The sequence below is a fragment of the Heterodontus francisci genome, chromosome 3, assembly GCF_036365525.1.
Source record: "Heterodontus francisci isolate sHetFra1 chromosome 3, sHetFra1.hap1, whole genome shotgun sequence".
Taxonomy (NCBI): Eukaryota; Metazoa; Chordata; class Chondrichthyes; order Heterodontiformes; family Heterodontidae; genus Heterodontus; species Heterodontus francisci.
In genome coordinates this window covers 59062362-59079242 of record NC_090373.1, presented here as the reverse complement: position 1 = coordinate 59079242, position 16881 = coordinate 59062362, and the positions used below count along the sequence as shown (strand labels likewise).

Genomic DNA, 16881 nt, shown 5'->3' with positions numbered 1-16881 from the left:
ACTCTTTAAAACCTACTTCTTTGACAAAGCTTTTGGTCATCTGACCTAATGTCTCGTTGTGTGGCTCGGTGTTCTACTTTGTTTTATAATGCTCCTTTGAAGCACCGCTGGCTCTTTCTGCAATTAGAAACAGATTCTCATTATTTATCTCCTAGTCTTTGTGAAGCAGCTTAGGTTTTTAAAAAATTTCTCTTCAAGGCCCTATCTTAAAAAAAATAGCAAATCCTTGACCAAAGGATTTGAGCACAAAAATCTAGGCTGACACTCCAGTGCAGTACTGAGGGAGTGCTGCACTTTTGGAGGTGTCATCTTTCGGAAGAGACGTTAACTGCCTTGTCTGTCCTCTCAAATGAACATAAAAGATACCATGGCACTATTTCAAAGAAGAGAAAGAGAGTTATCCCCACTATCTTGGCCAATATTCATCCCTCAATCAGCAGCACACAAAACAAATGATCTGGTCATTGTCACATTGCTGTTTGTTCTAGTTTGCTGGGGGCAAATTAGTTGCCCCTTTCCTAACATTACAACCGTGATTACACTTCACTTACACAATGAAAATACTTCATTGGCTGAAAAGCACTTTGGTGCGTCTGATGTTATTCGTTGTTCACAGGGGATCTACAATTGTCCATGGTTCTCTTGAGCCAGAGGGTGTGAGGTGGATCAGCAGCGTGAAATTATTTGGAGTTCCTGCTCCTGTTTGTTATCCAGTCAGCTCTGCTGGAAACCGCATGCGTGGAATTAGGTTGAGGACAGGATCCAGGTTTGCTGTGACACCATCTGTCATTTTGAGCTGCCCACTGACGCATATGACGAATGCCCCTTTTGGTGAGGTATTAGTGGGGGGGAGGTGTTAATGCAGTGGAACTGTCCCCCAGCACCAGTCAACGGCATGGTGAGGGAATAAATATAAGTCGTTTTCCGAACGTCTTTACCAAGATGGCGCCCTTCTTCATTCAAGTCTATTCTTCCCCAAACTGTCCCGGGCACTTCCGGGCTGCGTTGGATTGTTTCCGGGTTGTTTAATGACCCGGCTGAAGCGGTCTCTGTGGGTTATCTTGTCCTTTTGGGATCGGCTGGCGGCGGGACATGTAGAAACTACGCCATCGGTGAGAGTCGGGCCCGCCGTTCAAGTGTTCAGCATTCTGAGTCTGGGCGATGATCGTGCGAGGTCTCGGCGCCGCCCTCACGGCCCCGCGGAGACGGTTCCTACTCGCTTTGCTTCTGCTGCCGGTCGTTTTGCTGGGAGAGGCCGCCGCCGGTAGGGGAGCCGGGCCCCAGTCTGAAGCCAAGGGCCAGGATCGTCAGTTCGGTAAGAGGACGGGCTGTGTGTTTGGAGCGGGTCAGATTTGTTCTTAAACTGCTTGGCACTTTTGATAAAGGAGCCCTTCTGTTGAAACTTGTAGGAGCGAGTGATCCTGCGGGGGTGGGATGGGATGTATGGATGCATGACATGTTATTTTATATCCTAACAGATCTCCTTTGGTGGGTCGATAATGGTCTGTTTGGTAACAATAGGGGTGCTGTTATAAAGGGATAATAGAGGAAATAGTGACACTTACGGAAAGTGTGTGACACACAAAACTTCTGCTTTGGTTAATATGTTTTTGTTTTGAATGGTACCGTGTTTCTTCTTAGCTACTATTGCACAACTGGACCCAAAACAGAATTTTTTCAAAGATTTGCTCATTTTTTGGATCAGGACCCCTACAGGAACATGTGCGCTTGCACAGCTCAGTGTAGTGCTGTGTTGCAACTTTTATAAAATCCATTTGTTCATATGATAAACCACATTGAGCTTTTTAGTTTGTCATGATTGTAGCATTTGTCCATTGAAGCACCCTGGACCATTGTAATCAAAACACCTTTGATCACAAGTCCATTAGGCCGTGGTCTGCACTTAACGTCCTCAAGGCCTTGGCGGCAAAAGGAAATTGCAGTTCCTATTGGATGGTTTGCTGAACAGCCTGTCAGTCATTTGGGAGAATGTCTCCTCGCCAGAACTTTCAAACAAGCGCCAAGATGTAGTTTGGTTGGGAGTGGGAAGGGCCTTCCCCGTCAGATCATTCAAGTACACCTGGAGTCTCAACACCACCGCACGCTGAACTCAAGGCGGCTGTTGTGGGGACGAGCCCGTTGCCCACCTCCTTCTGAAACATGCCTTTGCAAAGAAGGTCTGGAAAGAGATGCAGTGCTTTTTTTTGTCAAGGTACATGCAGATCAGCTCCATAACACAGGAATCTGTGCTCCACAAGCTGTTCCCAGGGTCACATGCCAAAACAAACATTAACTGCTGCTGGAGGACCAACGACTCCGTGAAAGTACTCACCGCCCGAAGCTTGTTGGTCTTCCAGTGCAAAAAGCCGTCCATGACCGAGTGTTGCAGACTGGCACACTTCAAGGTCCATAACTACGTGCTGAGGGACTCGTTAAAGCTTGGGGCATCTGCTGCAAAGGCTCAGTTGGGAAAGGCCACTGATAAATACTCTCCTGCCGTACTACACTGGGGCTGAAACCCATGTAAAACCCCTTGGGCTGTATGTGTGACACGAAGTATATGTTGCAAATAGAACCTGTAATTGAGGAGTCTCATTACACTTAATGTGCCACATACTGTAATGAAAAATTGAACAGTAAAGGACTTTATGTAATGTCAGATTTGGACTATGTAATGTACTTTTACAAATTTTAGGAATAAAATATATTTTTTGGAAAAAATGGGTAAAATAAAGCCTGTTATTGTTTGTTCCGTAAGAAGTGCAATAACATCTTTCTGCCCATTGTAACAAACTACTCAAAGATATGCCATTTCTCTTCCTAACTGTGCAAGGCCCTAGGAGATTTATTAGTCTTCTTAGTTGTACTACAGAAAGGATTGGGCACAGTTTTTTTTTGCTCTCCAACTTTTAATTTAGTTTTAGTGCCATCTAGTTTTCAGGATTATATATTTGCTTTGAAGAGTAATACTGTGGGTTAAATGGCTGAATACATTCTATAAAATTATTTAATAAGGCTGTGTTTGGACTACATATATAAAGTAGCCAAGACAGCCATGCGAAGGACAGGGTGATACTGCGCAAACAAACATTGGATCAACTTATGCCAAGAAATCCAAACTGCATGTGACAAAATCTACAAGCTATGTATGAAGGGTTCGAGAGGGCACTTGGCTCTGTCATCACCAAAGCTGCTCCCCTGAAGTTAGCAGATGAAGTACTCACCGACAGAAGTAAACAGATGTCCCGCTGGGTTGAACACTGCTGTGAGCTGTACTCCTGTGAGTTGGACATCTCAGCCTGCGCTTGACACTCTCGTGCAACCTTCTGTTGTGAATAAGTTAGATGAGGAATCCTCATCACTGCAGCTCAAGAAGGCTATAGACCGCCTAGCGAACAGAAGGATGCTCGGCAAGGACGGAATCCCAGTCAAACTGCTCAAGCATAAAAAGTCCCATCTATTGTTACACCTTTATGACCTTCTCCTCTGCTGGAAAGTAGGCTGTGTTCCACAGGAGATGCGTGACACCAAAATCGTCACACTATACAAAAACAAAGGTGACAGAGGAGACTGCAACAACTACAAAGGCATCTCACTCCTTAGCGTCACAGGGAAGGCCTTTGCTAGGGTCATACTTAAAAGACTCAATTTATTTGCAGACTGAGTGTACCTGGAAGCACAGAGCCATTTCCATGTCGGCAGATCTACTGTGGACATGATCTTCCCCATACGCCAGCTACAAGAGAAATGTAGGGAACAGAGTATACTCCTTTACCTTACTTTTGTAGATCTCACTAAGGTATCCGACACCGTCAGCAGAGCAGGGCAGTACAAGATTTTGGGGAAAATTGGCTGTCCAGCGAAGCTCCTCAGTCTCACCCACTCCTTCTATGACGACATGTACTGCCCTGTACAGTTTGATGGCTCCACTTCGACAGTTTCGGAGTGAAGAATGGAGTGAAACAGGGTTGTGCCCTAGCTCCTGCTTTCTTTGGCATCTTCTCCATGCTCCTGACCTTTGCCTGATATGGAAGGAGTCGACTTGCATACTAGGTCAGGCTAATGCTCTGGGGACATGAGTTCGAATCCCACCTTGGCAGATGGTGAAATTTGAATTAAATTAATAAATCTGGAATTCAAAGCTAGGCTAATGATGGCCATGAAATCATTGTCGATTGTTGTAAAAACACATCTGGTTCACTAATGTCCTTTAGGAAAGGAGATTTGCTGTCCTTACCAGGTCTGGCCTACATGTGACTCCAGACCCACAGCAATGTGGTTGACTCTTCAATGCCCTCTGAAATGGCCAAGCAAGCCACTCAGTTCAAGGGCAAATCCCACAAATGAATTTTTAAAAAAAGCTGTACAATCTATTAAGGCTAAAGGTGAAGACAAAAACACATCACGTCCTGATCAGAGAACTCCTCTACACAGATGATGCTACGCTAGTCGCTCACATGGAAACTCAGTTACAAAGACTCGACGACTGTCTCTCCCATGCCTGTAACCTGTTCTGCTTGACTATAAGTATCAAGAAAACTGTGGTCATGGGACAAGGTGTTGCCCCTGATCACACTAAATCACACCCCACTGGAAGTGGTTAGCAAATTCTGCTACCTTGGGTCCACGGTAACAGACAATCTGATGCAGAGCTCAATACACGCATAGGGAAAGCAGCTACCACCTTTGGCCGACTCGTGAAATGCGCATGGGATAGGACCAAGCTGATGGTTTATAAGGCCTGTGTTCTCAGCACCTTGCTGTATGGCTGTGAAACATGGATGACTTAAAGCTACCAGGAAAAGAAGCATAATTTCCATCTTCAATGTCTGCAGCGAATTCTGGGTACAAATTCACACGTGGCAGTCTTGTCAAAGGCAGAACTCTCAAGTATGTTGGCACTAATTGGACACGTCCGTAGGATGCAATGCAGCTGCATGCTCAAGGACCTTCTGTATGGTGAGGTAGCTGGAGCCAGATGACCAGTGGGGTACCCAAATCTCCGCTTCAAAGATGCTTGTAAGTGTGATATGAAGACCCTAAATGTCGACTATCCCACCTGGGAGTCACTAGCTGGCGAAAGAGGGAAATGGCGACACATCCTGTGGACTGACATGCTCTACCATGACTACTAGTGGCTACAGCAGCTCGGCAACAGCACCAACGTCAAAATCAACAACTCACAGCGTCACTTGGCAGTTTCATGTGCAGCACTTGTTCCAGAACCTGCCTTTCAAGGATTGGCTTTCACAGCCTTCAGCAAAGGTGCACCAAGAGAAGACACCCCACCTAAATGGATAGTTTGCTGCCTGTCCATCATCTTTCATAGATGGAAGGATTGCAACAAATAGCCTCATTATTATGTTGTCACGTAAGTGCAGCCTAGGAGTTTTTCAATGCCTGATGTATTTCTTGATAGTCATCACTGGAAAAAACTTTCCAACAAAGTTCCTAACAGTATGCAAGTCTGTACAGATGATGAATTTGACAGCTGCTATTGTATGAAATACTTGGTGTTAGAATATTTACATCCTCTCTGCATTGGAATTATTTCCCTAAAGGGAAAGGTTTGGACTTAAAATGTTTGGGGTAGCTATTAAAGCCACAAAGTTGCAGCCAGTAGATTTTTGTCTCCAACTGTCCTTGGTTTAAGAATTGCCTTCTCTGTTAACATTTAGAAATCTCCTCTGAGTGGCCATCTCCTTATCCTCTAATCTGGCACTCTAATTTTGCTCTTTGGTTAGTTTAATTTTGCAATTGAGGTAGCCTGAGCTGCTGGGCATCTGATAGACAATGCAGCCCAAATCCCACTCTCTCTGGTTTTTCTGCTGTATTGTACAAAATTGTCAGGATAATTTTTTTTACTGATTATAAAGAGAAAATAGATGAACAATATAGAAGGGAAAAAGAAAACAATATAGAAAAAGAGCAAGGAAATGTGGACACAAAAACAAGTGCAACAGAGCAGAATGGGATGTGAATGAGAAAAATGAGAAATGAATGACATGTTTGAGAAATGGTTGAAAAATAAAAGGGTACAAAATTATGTTTTTGAATGTAAATAGTAAAACTGTATTGTACCCTTGTCTTCTAAAATCTCGCATCTAAATATACTACTTCCACTTTAATTGTATAATGTCAGAACAGGAGACTTTTATGCAATTAAATGATCTCCGTCAAAGTTGCAGCAGACAAAACAATTACATCATCTACTTAGCTGATTAAAGTGCTGTCAACATTTTTCTGACCTCAAAAGTACTACTTATTAGTCTGTGAATAAGAACCTTTTTCTTTGACTGATTATGTTAAACTTCAGTGTTTTCTCAGTGCCATTTCCCTCAACTAAGTGGTATTCATTCGTGAAAGCTAGCAAAAGTTTGCACTGGTACAGTGTGTTGTGTAGAATTTGAGATTGGCCTCAAAGTTTGCCAGCAAGTAAGGTTTACCATGGTGATGTAATCTCTGGTTTTCCCAACTTTTATTTTTTTCCTTCCCTTCCTTGCTCCAGCAAGATTGCTCTGCTAATTTCTCTCACACTTCACTTTAGTTACTGCCCAGCTAAGAGTGTTAGTGTTCTGCCATGTGAGGCAGTTCTTAGGATTGATGAAATGGTACAATAAGCTTAATGTAACCTTGATGCCTATAGAGAGGAACAACTGGGGAGATGTTACAAGAATGTGACAAAGGAACAAAAAGTAGAGAAAGGCAAAATAATAAAAATACAAACTCTCTTTTAAAAGTGTCAGTCAGGAATTGTATTATTACACATTCGAGTTTAGCATGTGTACTATTGAGATGACAACACAGGTCAGGATATTGTGTGACTTGAAGAATTTGAAAGTGATGGTATTCCCACAGTCTTGTTGCTTTTGTCCTGTGTGGTAGAGGCCATGGAGCTGGAAGGTGTTGGTGAAGCAGTTTTGGTGAGCTGCTGCAGTCTAGTAGCTAGCAACCACCGTGCACCAATCGTGAACATGTTCGTTATTGAGTGCAGTGACGGCTGCTGATGAAATAGACTGGTCTTAAGCTTCTTGAGTGTTGTTGTAGTTATACCCATGCAGGTGAGTGGTCAGTATATCATTAACCTCCTGACTTGAATCTTATAATCTTGCCGATAATAGAGCAAATTATAGGAGGAGGAGGAAGCCGTGGGATCAGAGGTGAGCCACTCGCTGCAGAGTTTTCTGCCTCCATCCTCCTCTTGCAACCATATTGATGATATGGATGATGCAATTAAGCTTCTGGTCAGTGGTGACTCATGATTTTGATGGGATATTTGGCAATGCTAGTCCCATTGAAGGACTGTGGGAGTGGTTTGAGCCTTTTCTTGTTGAACATGTTCATTAACTGTCACTGAAGCCTAAGGTAACATTCATGCCACGTGTCATCAGTCCTTTTTGGTGTCCAGGTCCTGCTGACTCCACTACACGTTTATTCTTATGTGCAGTATTTTATATTTGTCTGTATTATATTTCAGCGCATTATTCTGTCCACTCATACTTTTGTCCAGCTCAATCTGAGTTGCCTCCTCTGATTCCACTGCTCCTCCTAATTTTGTCATCTGTAAATTTGACCAACTTGTATTGAGTTTGTGTCTAAGTCATACGGTAGGAAAATAACATTGTCATTACAGTCTGTATTATAAACAGTGTTCTAATAAAGAAAATTTGATAACCCATTCTAATTTCTTTACAGATGTTTTGAATCAATTGTTAACTGATTATGACATCTTCTCCTTGTCGGATATCCGTCAGCACACTGTGAGAAAACGTGATGCAGGACCACAGTCCCATGTAGAACAATCGGTACAGTTTTCAGCCCTAAACAGGTATGTATGGATGCATTATGTTTTGTTTAGTTTAGTTTAGAGATACAGCACTGAAACAGGCCCTTCGGCCCACCGATTCTGTGCCGACCATCAACCACCCATTTATACTAATCCTACACTAATTCCATATTCCTACCACATCCCCACCTGTCCCTATATTCCCCTACCATCTACCTATACTAGGGGCAATTTATAATGGCCAATTAACCTATCAACCAGCAAGTCTTTGGCATGTGGGAGGAAACCGGAGCACCCGGAGGAAACCCATGCTTTTGCAGCATAGTCAATTTTATTGACGAAATGAGAATTATGAGGAAATTTTCACATTTGAGGGCTTTTTCCAGGATTACATTTAAGGTTTATATTACTGAGTAGAGTAGGTATTTTCTATGTAAGAAAACCATTCCATTCAAAACCATCCATGTTTTTCATGATTGGTGGCAAAAAGATAGAAAAGAATTAAAATAGTTGCTCACTTCAAAGACCAGAAATGCTTCCGTTAGTAACACGTGGTGCAATATTCCAGAACATTCTTTCACATTGTTCTGTTAAAACCAATATCTCATCTGTAAGGTGCTATAAATGTTAATATAGATGGTTGTCCTAACTCCCACTGCTTGTAGTTTAGCATGCCGCCAATCAAGTTGTTTTATCCTGAACCAAATTCATTCTCCTCCACTCATGCTCCAATAATACTGATTCTGTTGCAATGTATTGAAAGGTTACTATCATTATGTAGAGTATTAAAAGCAATTAATTTTGGTTTATTTGAATCCATGAGACTAAAGAAGTGATGAAACTGAATTACAAGCAATGCATCAAGCCGATTAAAAACTGTATCGTTGGTGTCATAAGGCAAGAATGGTCACCAGTTCAAGCCTTATCCCCGTAAGAAGTTGCACCAAGCAGGAAAGGTGTTGAGCGGAGATTGTGGTGCCTCCTTGTGGCAAGGAGGAAGACTTATGCCGGCGCAAACTTAAAAATCTCTATTGTTAGAATTTTCCTTTCAGTTTTAATATTAATAGTCCTATGATTAAAAAGTTAATGTATTATTTGGACAATGAAGAGGTTATTTTCTTCTGAAAGTGACTAAGATAGATTTTTCTTAGTCTTTGGCATTGGCTGGGCACCTGGCCTACTCTAAGTGCGGATCAGGAAATCAAATACATTCACGATTTTTCAGTTCATGGGTTAAAACTCAGAAAATGTATCCTACTGAGATAAATGGAAATAACTTGTTCCACACAAAATTTAATGTATGTGTTTTCAGCTGTATTCTTCATTTTTTTTTTATTGCTGTTCTGTTTAAATATCCGACCATGAAAAAATTTGCTGGTGTGATCTGAGCTCATTAACATTTCACGTGTGATATTTAAATGTTTACTTAATTCTTGCACTTACATATATTCTGGAATGCCTGCTGGAAATAAAGACTGCTCTGACAACTCTTTCTATGAAAAAGTATAACTTGCTGAGCTGTGGATTGTCTCTATTAACGATACTTAGTTTAAAAAGGCTCTGTGCGAATTAGCTGATCGAGTATTGGAAGGAAAATAGTGTTAGTTCTGCACTCATTCTGAATGATTTAATAGGGGCCACAAATTGAAGAGTTTTCTTGGTCATCTGAAGTATCTATGAATATGGCTGACATCCATGCCCAAACAGAGAGGTGAATTCTATGTAATGTTTAAATGTAATCATATGACTATCAGGACATCATACTTTATTTACAGTAATGGAAGTTGATGAGAAAATGCGTGCAGAAGTTATAGATTTCTAGTTTATAAACTTATAGTACAGTGCTGGTGGTTAGATGAATCTTGAATAAATCTGTTACATTTGAGTTCTGTGATGCAGTGTCACATGTTGTAAATGAAGGCATGGATTGAAGTACTCAATATTTTCCAGAACTCTGTAACTTTACCTGAAACCAAGTTTTTGGTGAGAGGGTACTTTACTGCAGTATATTAATTTGTATCGTGCATAACTTGAGCAAAGAAGTTGAGCATCCAGGATTCGGGGTCACATCCAAACCCTCGATTATACCCAGTGAATTGGTTCTGGACTATGTAAACATTGAAGGGTCAACATTTCCTCAACAACAGAGTGGAAATAAGTGGAGGTGTATCCCAGAGCGACTGTCACTTATCTGTCTGCCTCCCAATATTGAGAAAACTTTAAATAAGAGGGGTACAGTAGAATAGTGCTTATGTTACTGGACGAGTAATCCAGAGGCTTGGACTCCATGGTAGCTGGGGAATTTAAATTCAATTACGAAAATAAATCTGGAATAAAAAGCTAGTATTAATAATGGCGACCATGAAACTACTGGGTTGTCATAAAAACCCACCTGCATCAGTAATGTCCTTTTAGGGAAGAAAATCTGTCATCCTTACTAGTCTGGCCTACATATGACTCCAGATCCACAGCAATGTGGTTGTCTCTTAACTGCCCTCTGAAATAGCCTAGCAAGCCACTCAGTTGTATTGTAGAAGGTGGCTCACTGCCACTTTCTCAAGGGCAATTAGGGAAGGGCAACAAATACTGTCCTTGCCCCATCCCATGAATGAATTAAAAAGAAAACTGTAAGACCGAAAACCCTGTATATCATCTATCTTTTAAAGCTTGGATTTTTAAAAAATTCCACAACTCTCAGAAAAGATTTATCCTTTTTCCTAACAAAGTGTGCTATAGATTCATCTAAATGGCATTGCTATCTGAATTGTTCTAAAATTATTGTCCAAATGTCTGTGTAAGAGCACAAAGTAAGCATGCAGTTTCTAACAAGTGATTGACAGAAGAACACTGTTACTACAGGATTCTTTGATATCTTACTTTGAACTTTCTGTTTCACAGAAATTTTAAATTGTATTTAACATCAAGCGTGGAGCAATTTTCTGAAACTTTCAAAGCAGTAATAGTGGATGGAGATGGAAATGAAGAAGAATATCCTGTGCAATGGAAAAACTTCTTTACCGGCCATGTGATTGGTCAGTGCATGTAATGAGATTGATTGATTGTAAACCGTGGTACTGTTTTAAAATCATGAAGTATTTTTCTTGTAACCTGTAGCATTACTGCATTGAAAGCATAAGCCTACAAAATATTCAAGTGCAATAATATGAAAGTTGTTTTGGGGGAAGGGAAGTTAATTTGTTCAAAACAATGTATATATTTCCTTAATATCTGATGAAGCTGAGTGGATTATTCAGTCAGAAGATTCGGAACTCTTGTCTTTAAGTGGGAACCTAATGATTCAGTTGTCGTGGCTACCGGGCTGCTCTATATCAGTGAGCTTTTTATGTCCTCAAATATATATGTTTCCTGAATCCAATGTTCCCTGTAAGCTGTGCGTAGCCAAATAGGAGCCCGGAAGATACTGCAGAGGCCGCTTACAAGCTGCCGCCGCAAAGAAACCACATGTGCCTGCCATGCAAAAAAAAATTAAAGATACTGTGTACTGAAATCAACAGGCTGTGCACAAGGAAAAAAATTGAAGGTGACACTGTCTGAATCTGTTGGTAACCAGATTGGTTATGCTTGTCATTTAAATGCTGGTGTTGGAACTGGAGGTACAAAGCAAAACATGAAAGGTGAAGAAAATGGGAAATACTGAGGGAATTGTTCATCTGTCCTAGTAGCCTTCAGTCGTTTGAGAAGATATTTATCTATCAGTTTTAGGGAGTTAATAACTGGTTGTTTGATATCCAGTTGTGGATGAGCTACAAGTTTCTTCAGTTAAGTATTGAGAAGACTGAAGCCATTGTTTATAGCCTTACCACAAATTCTGAGCCCTCGCCATTGTGCCAGGCTGAACCAGACTGCTTGTAGTCTTGGCTTCCTATTGCTGTGCTTCTGACTCTATGCACTCTTCACTGCAAAGACTGTCTACTTCCACCTCAGTAACATCATCTGCCTCTGTTGCTGGAAACCTTATCCTCCAGGCTCGATCTATACTGGGGCCTCAACTTTTCACTATATAAATGTCTCAGATGAATAGAGAGCCATATATCTACGTTTGCTGAATACACTAAGTTAGGTGGCAAAGTAAATAGTGCAGATGGGAGCAGAAAATTGCAAAGGAACATTGATAGAGTGTGAGTGGGCAAAAGTGGCAGATTGAATTCACTGTGGAAAAGTGTGAGGTCATCCACTTTGGACCTGAGAAAGATATATCAGAGTATTTTCTAAATGGCGAGAAGGTAGGAACTGGAAAAGAGTGATTTAGGCGTCCAAGTAAAGAAATAACTAAATAATTAATGGACAGGGACAAAAAAATGTATAAAGCAAGTGGAATGTTGGCCGTCATCTAAAGAGGGCTGGAACATAAGGGTGTGGAAGTTATGTTACAGCTATTCAGAGCTTGGTTAGACCCCATTTGGAGTGCTGCATTCTGTTCTGGATAACGCATCTCAGGAAGGGTATATTGATCTTGGAAGGGTGTATTGCAGATTGACCAAAAATATACCAGGGCTTCAGGGTTAAATTATAAGGACAGGTTGCATAAACTAAACTTGTATTCCCTTGAATATCAAAGATTGAGGGGTGATCTAATTTGAGGTGTTTAACAGGACCATAGGAGAGTCATAGTCATAATGGCACAGATGGAGGCTATTTGGCTCATCAAGTCCATGCCAGCTCTCTGCAGAGCAATCCAGTCAGTCCCATTCCCTGGCTCTGTGCCTGTAGCCCTTTAAGTTTATTTCCTTCAAGGGCCCATCCAATTTCCTTTTGAAATTATTCATCATCTCAGCTTCCACCACCCTAATAGGGAGCAAGTTCAAGTTCATTGCCACTCATTGCGTAAAGGTCTTCCTCAATTCCATTCTGCATCTCTTGCCTAAAACCTTAAATCTGTTTCCCTAGTCCTTGTACCATCAGCTAATTGAAATCGCTTTTTTTTGTCTACCCTATTCAAAACTGTCATAATCTTGTACACCTCTATCAAATCTCCCCTCAACCTCCTTTGCTCCAAGGAGAACAATCCCAGCTTGTCCAGCCTAACCTTGTAGCTAAATATTCCTCATCCGTGGATCCATTCTGGTAAATCTCCTCTGTAGCCTCTCAAGAACCCTCACATCCTTCCTAAAGTGTAGTGACCAGAACTGGATGCAATACTCTAGTTGTGGCCTAACCAGAGCTTTGTAAAGGTTCAGCATAACCTCCCTGCTTTTGCATTCAGTAGCTCTATTTATGAAGCCCAGGATTCCATATGCTTTGCTAACTTCTCTCTCAGTATGTCTTGCCACCTTTAAAGATCTATGCACATGAAGCCCCAAACCCCCTGTACGCTCTTTAGAATTGTACCATTTAGTCTATATTGCCCCCCCATCCCTTTTTCCAAAATGCATCACTTCACATTTCTCTGTATTAAATTCCATCTGCCTCTTGTCTGCCCATTCTGCAAGCCTATCAATGTCCTGTTGCAATGGATTGGTATCTTCCTCACTGTCTACCACATCTCCAAGTTTGGTATCATTGGCAAATTTTGAAATTTTGCTCTGTGTTCCAATATCCAAGTCATTTATGTATATCAACAAAAACAGTGGTCCTAGCACTGAACCTTGGGGAACACTGCTGTCTACCATCCTCCAGTCTGAAAAACAACCATTTACCACAACTTGCTGTTTTCTGCCCTTAAGCCAATTTTTAAAAAAAATCTAAGCTGACTATTCCATGAGCCTCAATTTTGTTAACCAGCCTTTTATGTGGTACTTTGCCAAATGCTTTCTTAAAATCCAGATAGATAATATCCATGGTTTCCTTTGATCAACCTTATTCGTTACTTCATCAAAAAATCAGATTAGTCAAGCACAAAATACCTTTTACAAATCCATACTGTTTCTCCTTAATGAACTCAAACCTCTCAAAGTGCCTGTTGATTTTTATTTCCCTGATTATTGTTTCTAAAGTCTTGCCCATTACAGATGTTAAACTGACTGGCCTGTAGTTACTAGGAATGTCTTTACATCCTTTCTCAAAAAAGGGTGTCACATGTGCCACACTCCAATCCTCTGGCACATCCCCGGTATCTGGGGAAGATTGGAAGATTATAGCAAGCCCTTCTGCTATCTCCACTCCAACTTCCTTTGAACCTGGGATGAAAGCCATCCAGACCAGGCAACTATCCACTCTAAGCATAGCTGGCCTTACCAGTACAATTTTGTCAGCATCCTCTTCCTTAGTAAATACTGATACAAAGTACTCATTAAGTATTCTAGCCATGCCCTGCACCTCTAAGCATATATTACCCTCTTTGTCTCTAATGGGACCCACCCCACCTCTTACTACCTGATTGCTATTTACATACTGGTAGAAGATTTTTGGGTTCCTTTTTATGTCAACTACCATTCCTTTGTCATTTTCTCTCTTTTTTTAAAATTTATTTTATTTAGAGATACAGCACTGAAACAGGCCCTTCGGCCCACCAAGTCTGTGCCGACCATCAACCACCCATTTATACTAATCCTACACTAATTCCATATTCCTACCACATCCCCACCTTCCCTATATTCCCCTACCACCTACCTATACTAGGGGCAATTTACAATGGCCAATTTACCTATCAACCTGCAAGTCTTTGGCTGTGGGAGGAAACTGGAGCACCCGGCGAAAACCCACGCGGTCACAGGGAGAACTTGCAAACTCCACACAGGCAGTACCCAGAATTGAACCCGGGTCGCTGGAGCTGTGAGGCTGCGGTGCTAACCATTGCGCCTCTGCCTTTGCCAGTCATATTTTCCTCTTCACTTCCCCTCTCAACTTATTGTATTTGGAGAATTCACCTGACATGCATCATACACCATCTTTTTTTGTTCCATCATATTCTCTATCTCCCTCGTCATCCAAGGAGCCCTGGCTCTGGTTCCCTTACCTTTCACCTTTGTTGGAATGTTCCTAGCCTGTACCTGAAACAACACCTCTTTAAAGATCAGCCATTGCTCTGTTACAGTTTTTCCTGTCAATCATTGGTTTCATTTTACCCTGGCTAGATCCCCTCTCATCCCACTGAAGTTGGCCCTTTTCCAATTTATAAGTTCTACTTTAGATTGTTCCTTGCTCTTCTCTATTGCTCATCTAAATCTTATGATACAATAATCATTCTTACCCAAGAGTTCCCCCACAGACACTTAGTCCACCTGTCTCCTTCCCCAGCACCAGATCCAGCAATGCCTCCTTCCTAGTTGGACTGAGAACATACTGGTCAAGGAAGTTCTCCTGAACACATTTCAGAAATTCCTCCCCTTTCCTTTCCTTCACTCTAACATTATCCCAATCGATATTTGGGTAATTAAAGTCCCCCAATATAACCACTATATAGTTCTTGCACATCTCTGTGATTTCCTAGCAGATTTACTCCTCTATTTCTCTCACTATTTGGAGGCTGAGAGAATACCCCCAGTAGTGTGATCATCCCCTTTTTTGCTTCTCAACTAACCAAATGGATTCTGTCTTTGCCTGCTCAAGGACATCCTCTCTTTCCAACACTACAACGTCTTCCCTAATCAATACAGTCTCCCCACTTCCCTTTTTTTCCTCCTTGCCTATCTTTTCTGAACACTTTGTATGCTTGAATATTAAGCACCCACTGTTCACCATTTTTAAGCTATGTTTCTGTTATTGCTACTGCATCATACTCCCACACGACTATTTGCATTTGTAGCTCACCAACCTTATTCACCACACATTGTGCATTTACATGCGTGCATTCTAAACCTGTCTTTGTATTCCTTACAGTCCTCCTAGTCTACTCATATCTAATATACTGTTTCCTTCTCCAGTACTATCCAACACACTCATTCTTTATGCGCCTTATTCCTCTTTTCTACTTCTGTATGCTGGCGCCCAGCCCCCTGCGAGTTTAGTTTAATCCTCCCCAACCACACCAGTGAACCTCCCTGTGAGGACATTGGTCCCAATTCTAATGAGGTGCTACCCCTCCCTTTTGAATAGGTGCCCCCTGCTGTTCCCCTAACTATGGACCTCCTATAAGACTGCATTGCTGCTCTTTTTGCTGTTACCTCTTGCACAGTCCCTTACCCATTGCTGCCATGGTCTGGACTGCATTCCTTCAAAGTGTCGTCACTCCCCACAGTCTCCAAAGCTGAGTACCAATTTCAGAGTGGCACACATCTCGAAAGACTGCTGCACTTTCTACATCTTCCTGCTCTTCCAGATTGCCCCCCCCCCCCATCTATTATCCTGAACTCTTACTGTTTGTGAGGGGAACCACATCCTGAAACACATGATCCAGGAAATTCTCTTGTTCCTTGATGCTCCACAGTGGCTCCAGTTGCTCCTCAAGCTCAGAAATCCTGAGCTCGAGCTGAAGCAGCTGGAGACACTTCCTACACATGTGGTTCCCCCCCCCCCCCACAAGACACATGAAGTGCCCTGAAGATCCCACCCGCTGCAGGAATTGCAAGCAACAGGTCTCAGCTGCCCATCCATGATCTAAGAAAAATAGCTTTCCCCTATTTTATAATCTAGTTAATACCTTGTGTCAGGCAAGCCCCCCGCAACCTGCCAAGAATGAGGAAAATTCATTTCGCCACATGAACATTGATTTTAAACTGCTGATGGTGAAGAAAGAACTTGCTTTAAAAAACAATTGGAGACTTTGGCTGGGGAGAGACATTAGCGTATCAACAGGCAAGTACTTCAAATTACAAAGGAGCTATTCCCTGCTCCAATTTAATCCACAATGGTTGCCAGACGTTGAAGCATTCCAGGTTAACTAATAAGATGGCTGAATACACAAACAGACGTGGTTGGGCCAGTTTGGTCACATGACTGTTTGAATTTTTTGAAATTGAGATTCTAACTTGGAGTTTGAAATCAGAAAGCTGTTTTCTCCTGGACTGAGAACACCTCTCTCCTGCCTGCTCTCATCTCACTCTCACCAGCTTCAGAAACCATTGCAGACATATGAACCACAAGAGAGAAAAGTCTCCTACAGTGAACAAGGTTTAAGAAGCATACTGGGCCCTTACGAAAAGTCAGAGCTGTCTACAATCTACGGCGAGCTGGAAACATAGAAACAGTAACAAGAA

General features: G+C 41.8%; 1 protein-coding gene across 2 annotated transcripts in view; it reads left to right on the top strand.

Moving 5' to 3' along the window:
• Nucleotides 1–1007: 1007 nt before the first annotated feature.
• adam17b (ADAM metallopeptidase domain 17b) overlaps nucleotides 1008–16881 on the top strand; it is a 92957-nt gene continuing 77083 nt past the window's right edge. For both annotated transcript variants that reach the window (XM_068022411.1, XM_068022410.1), the window contains exons 1-3: nucleotides 1008–1315; nucleotides 7696–7828; nucleotides 10685–10818. In XM_068022411.1, coding sequence (XP_067878512.1) covers nucleotides 1162–1315; nucleotides 7696–7828; nucleotides 10685–10818 — 421 coding nt within the window. In that variant the 5' untranslated portion in view covers nucleotides 1008–1161. The remainder of the gene's footprint in view (nucleotides 1316–7695; nucleotides 7829–10684; nucleotides 10819–16881) is intronic.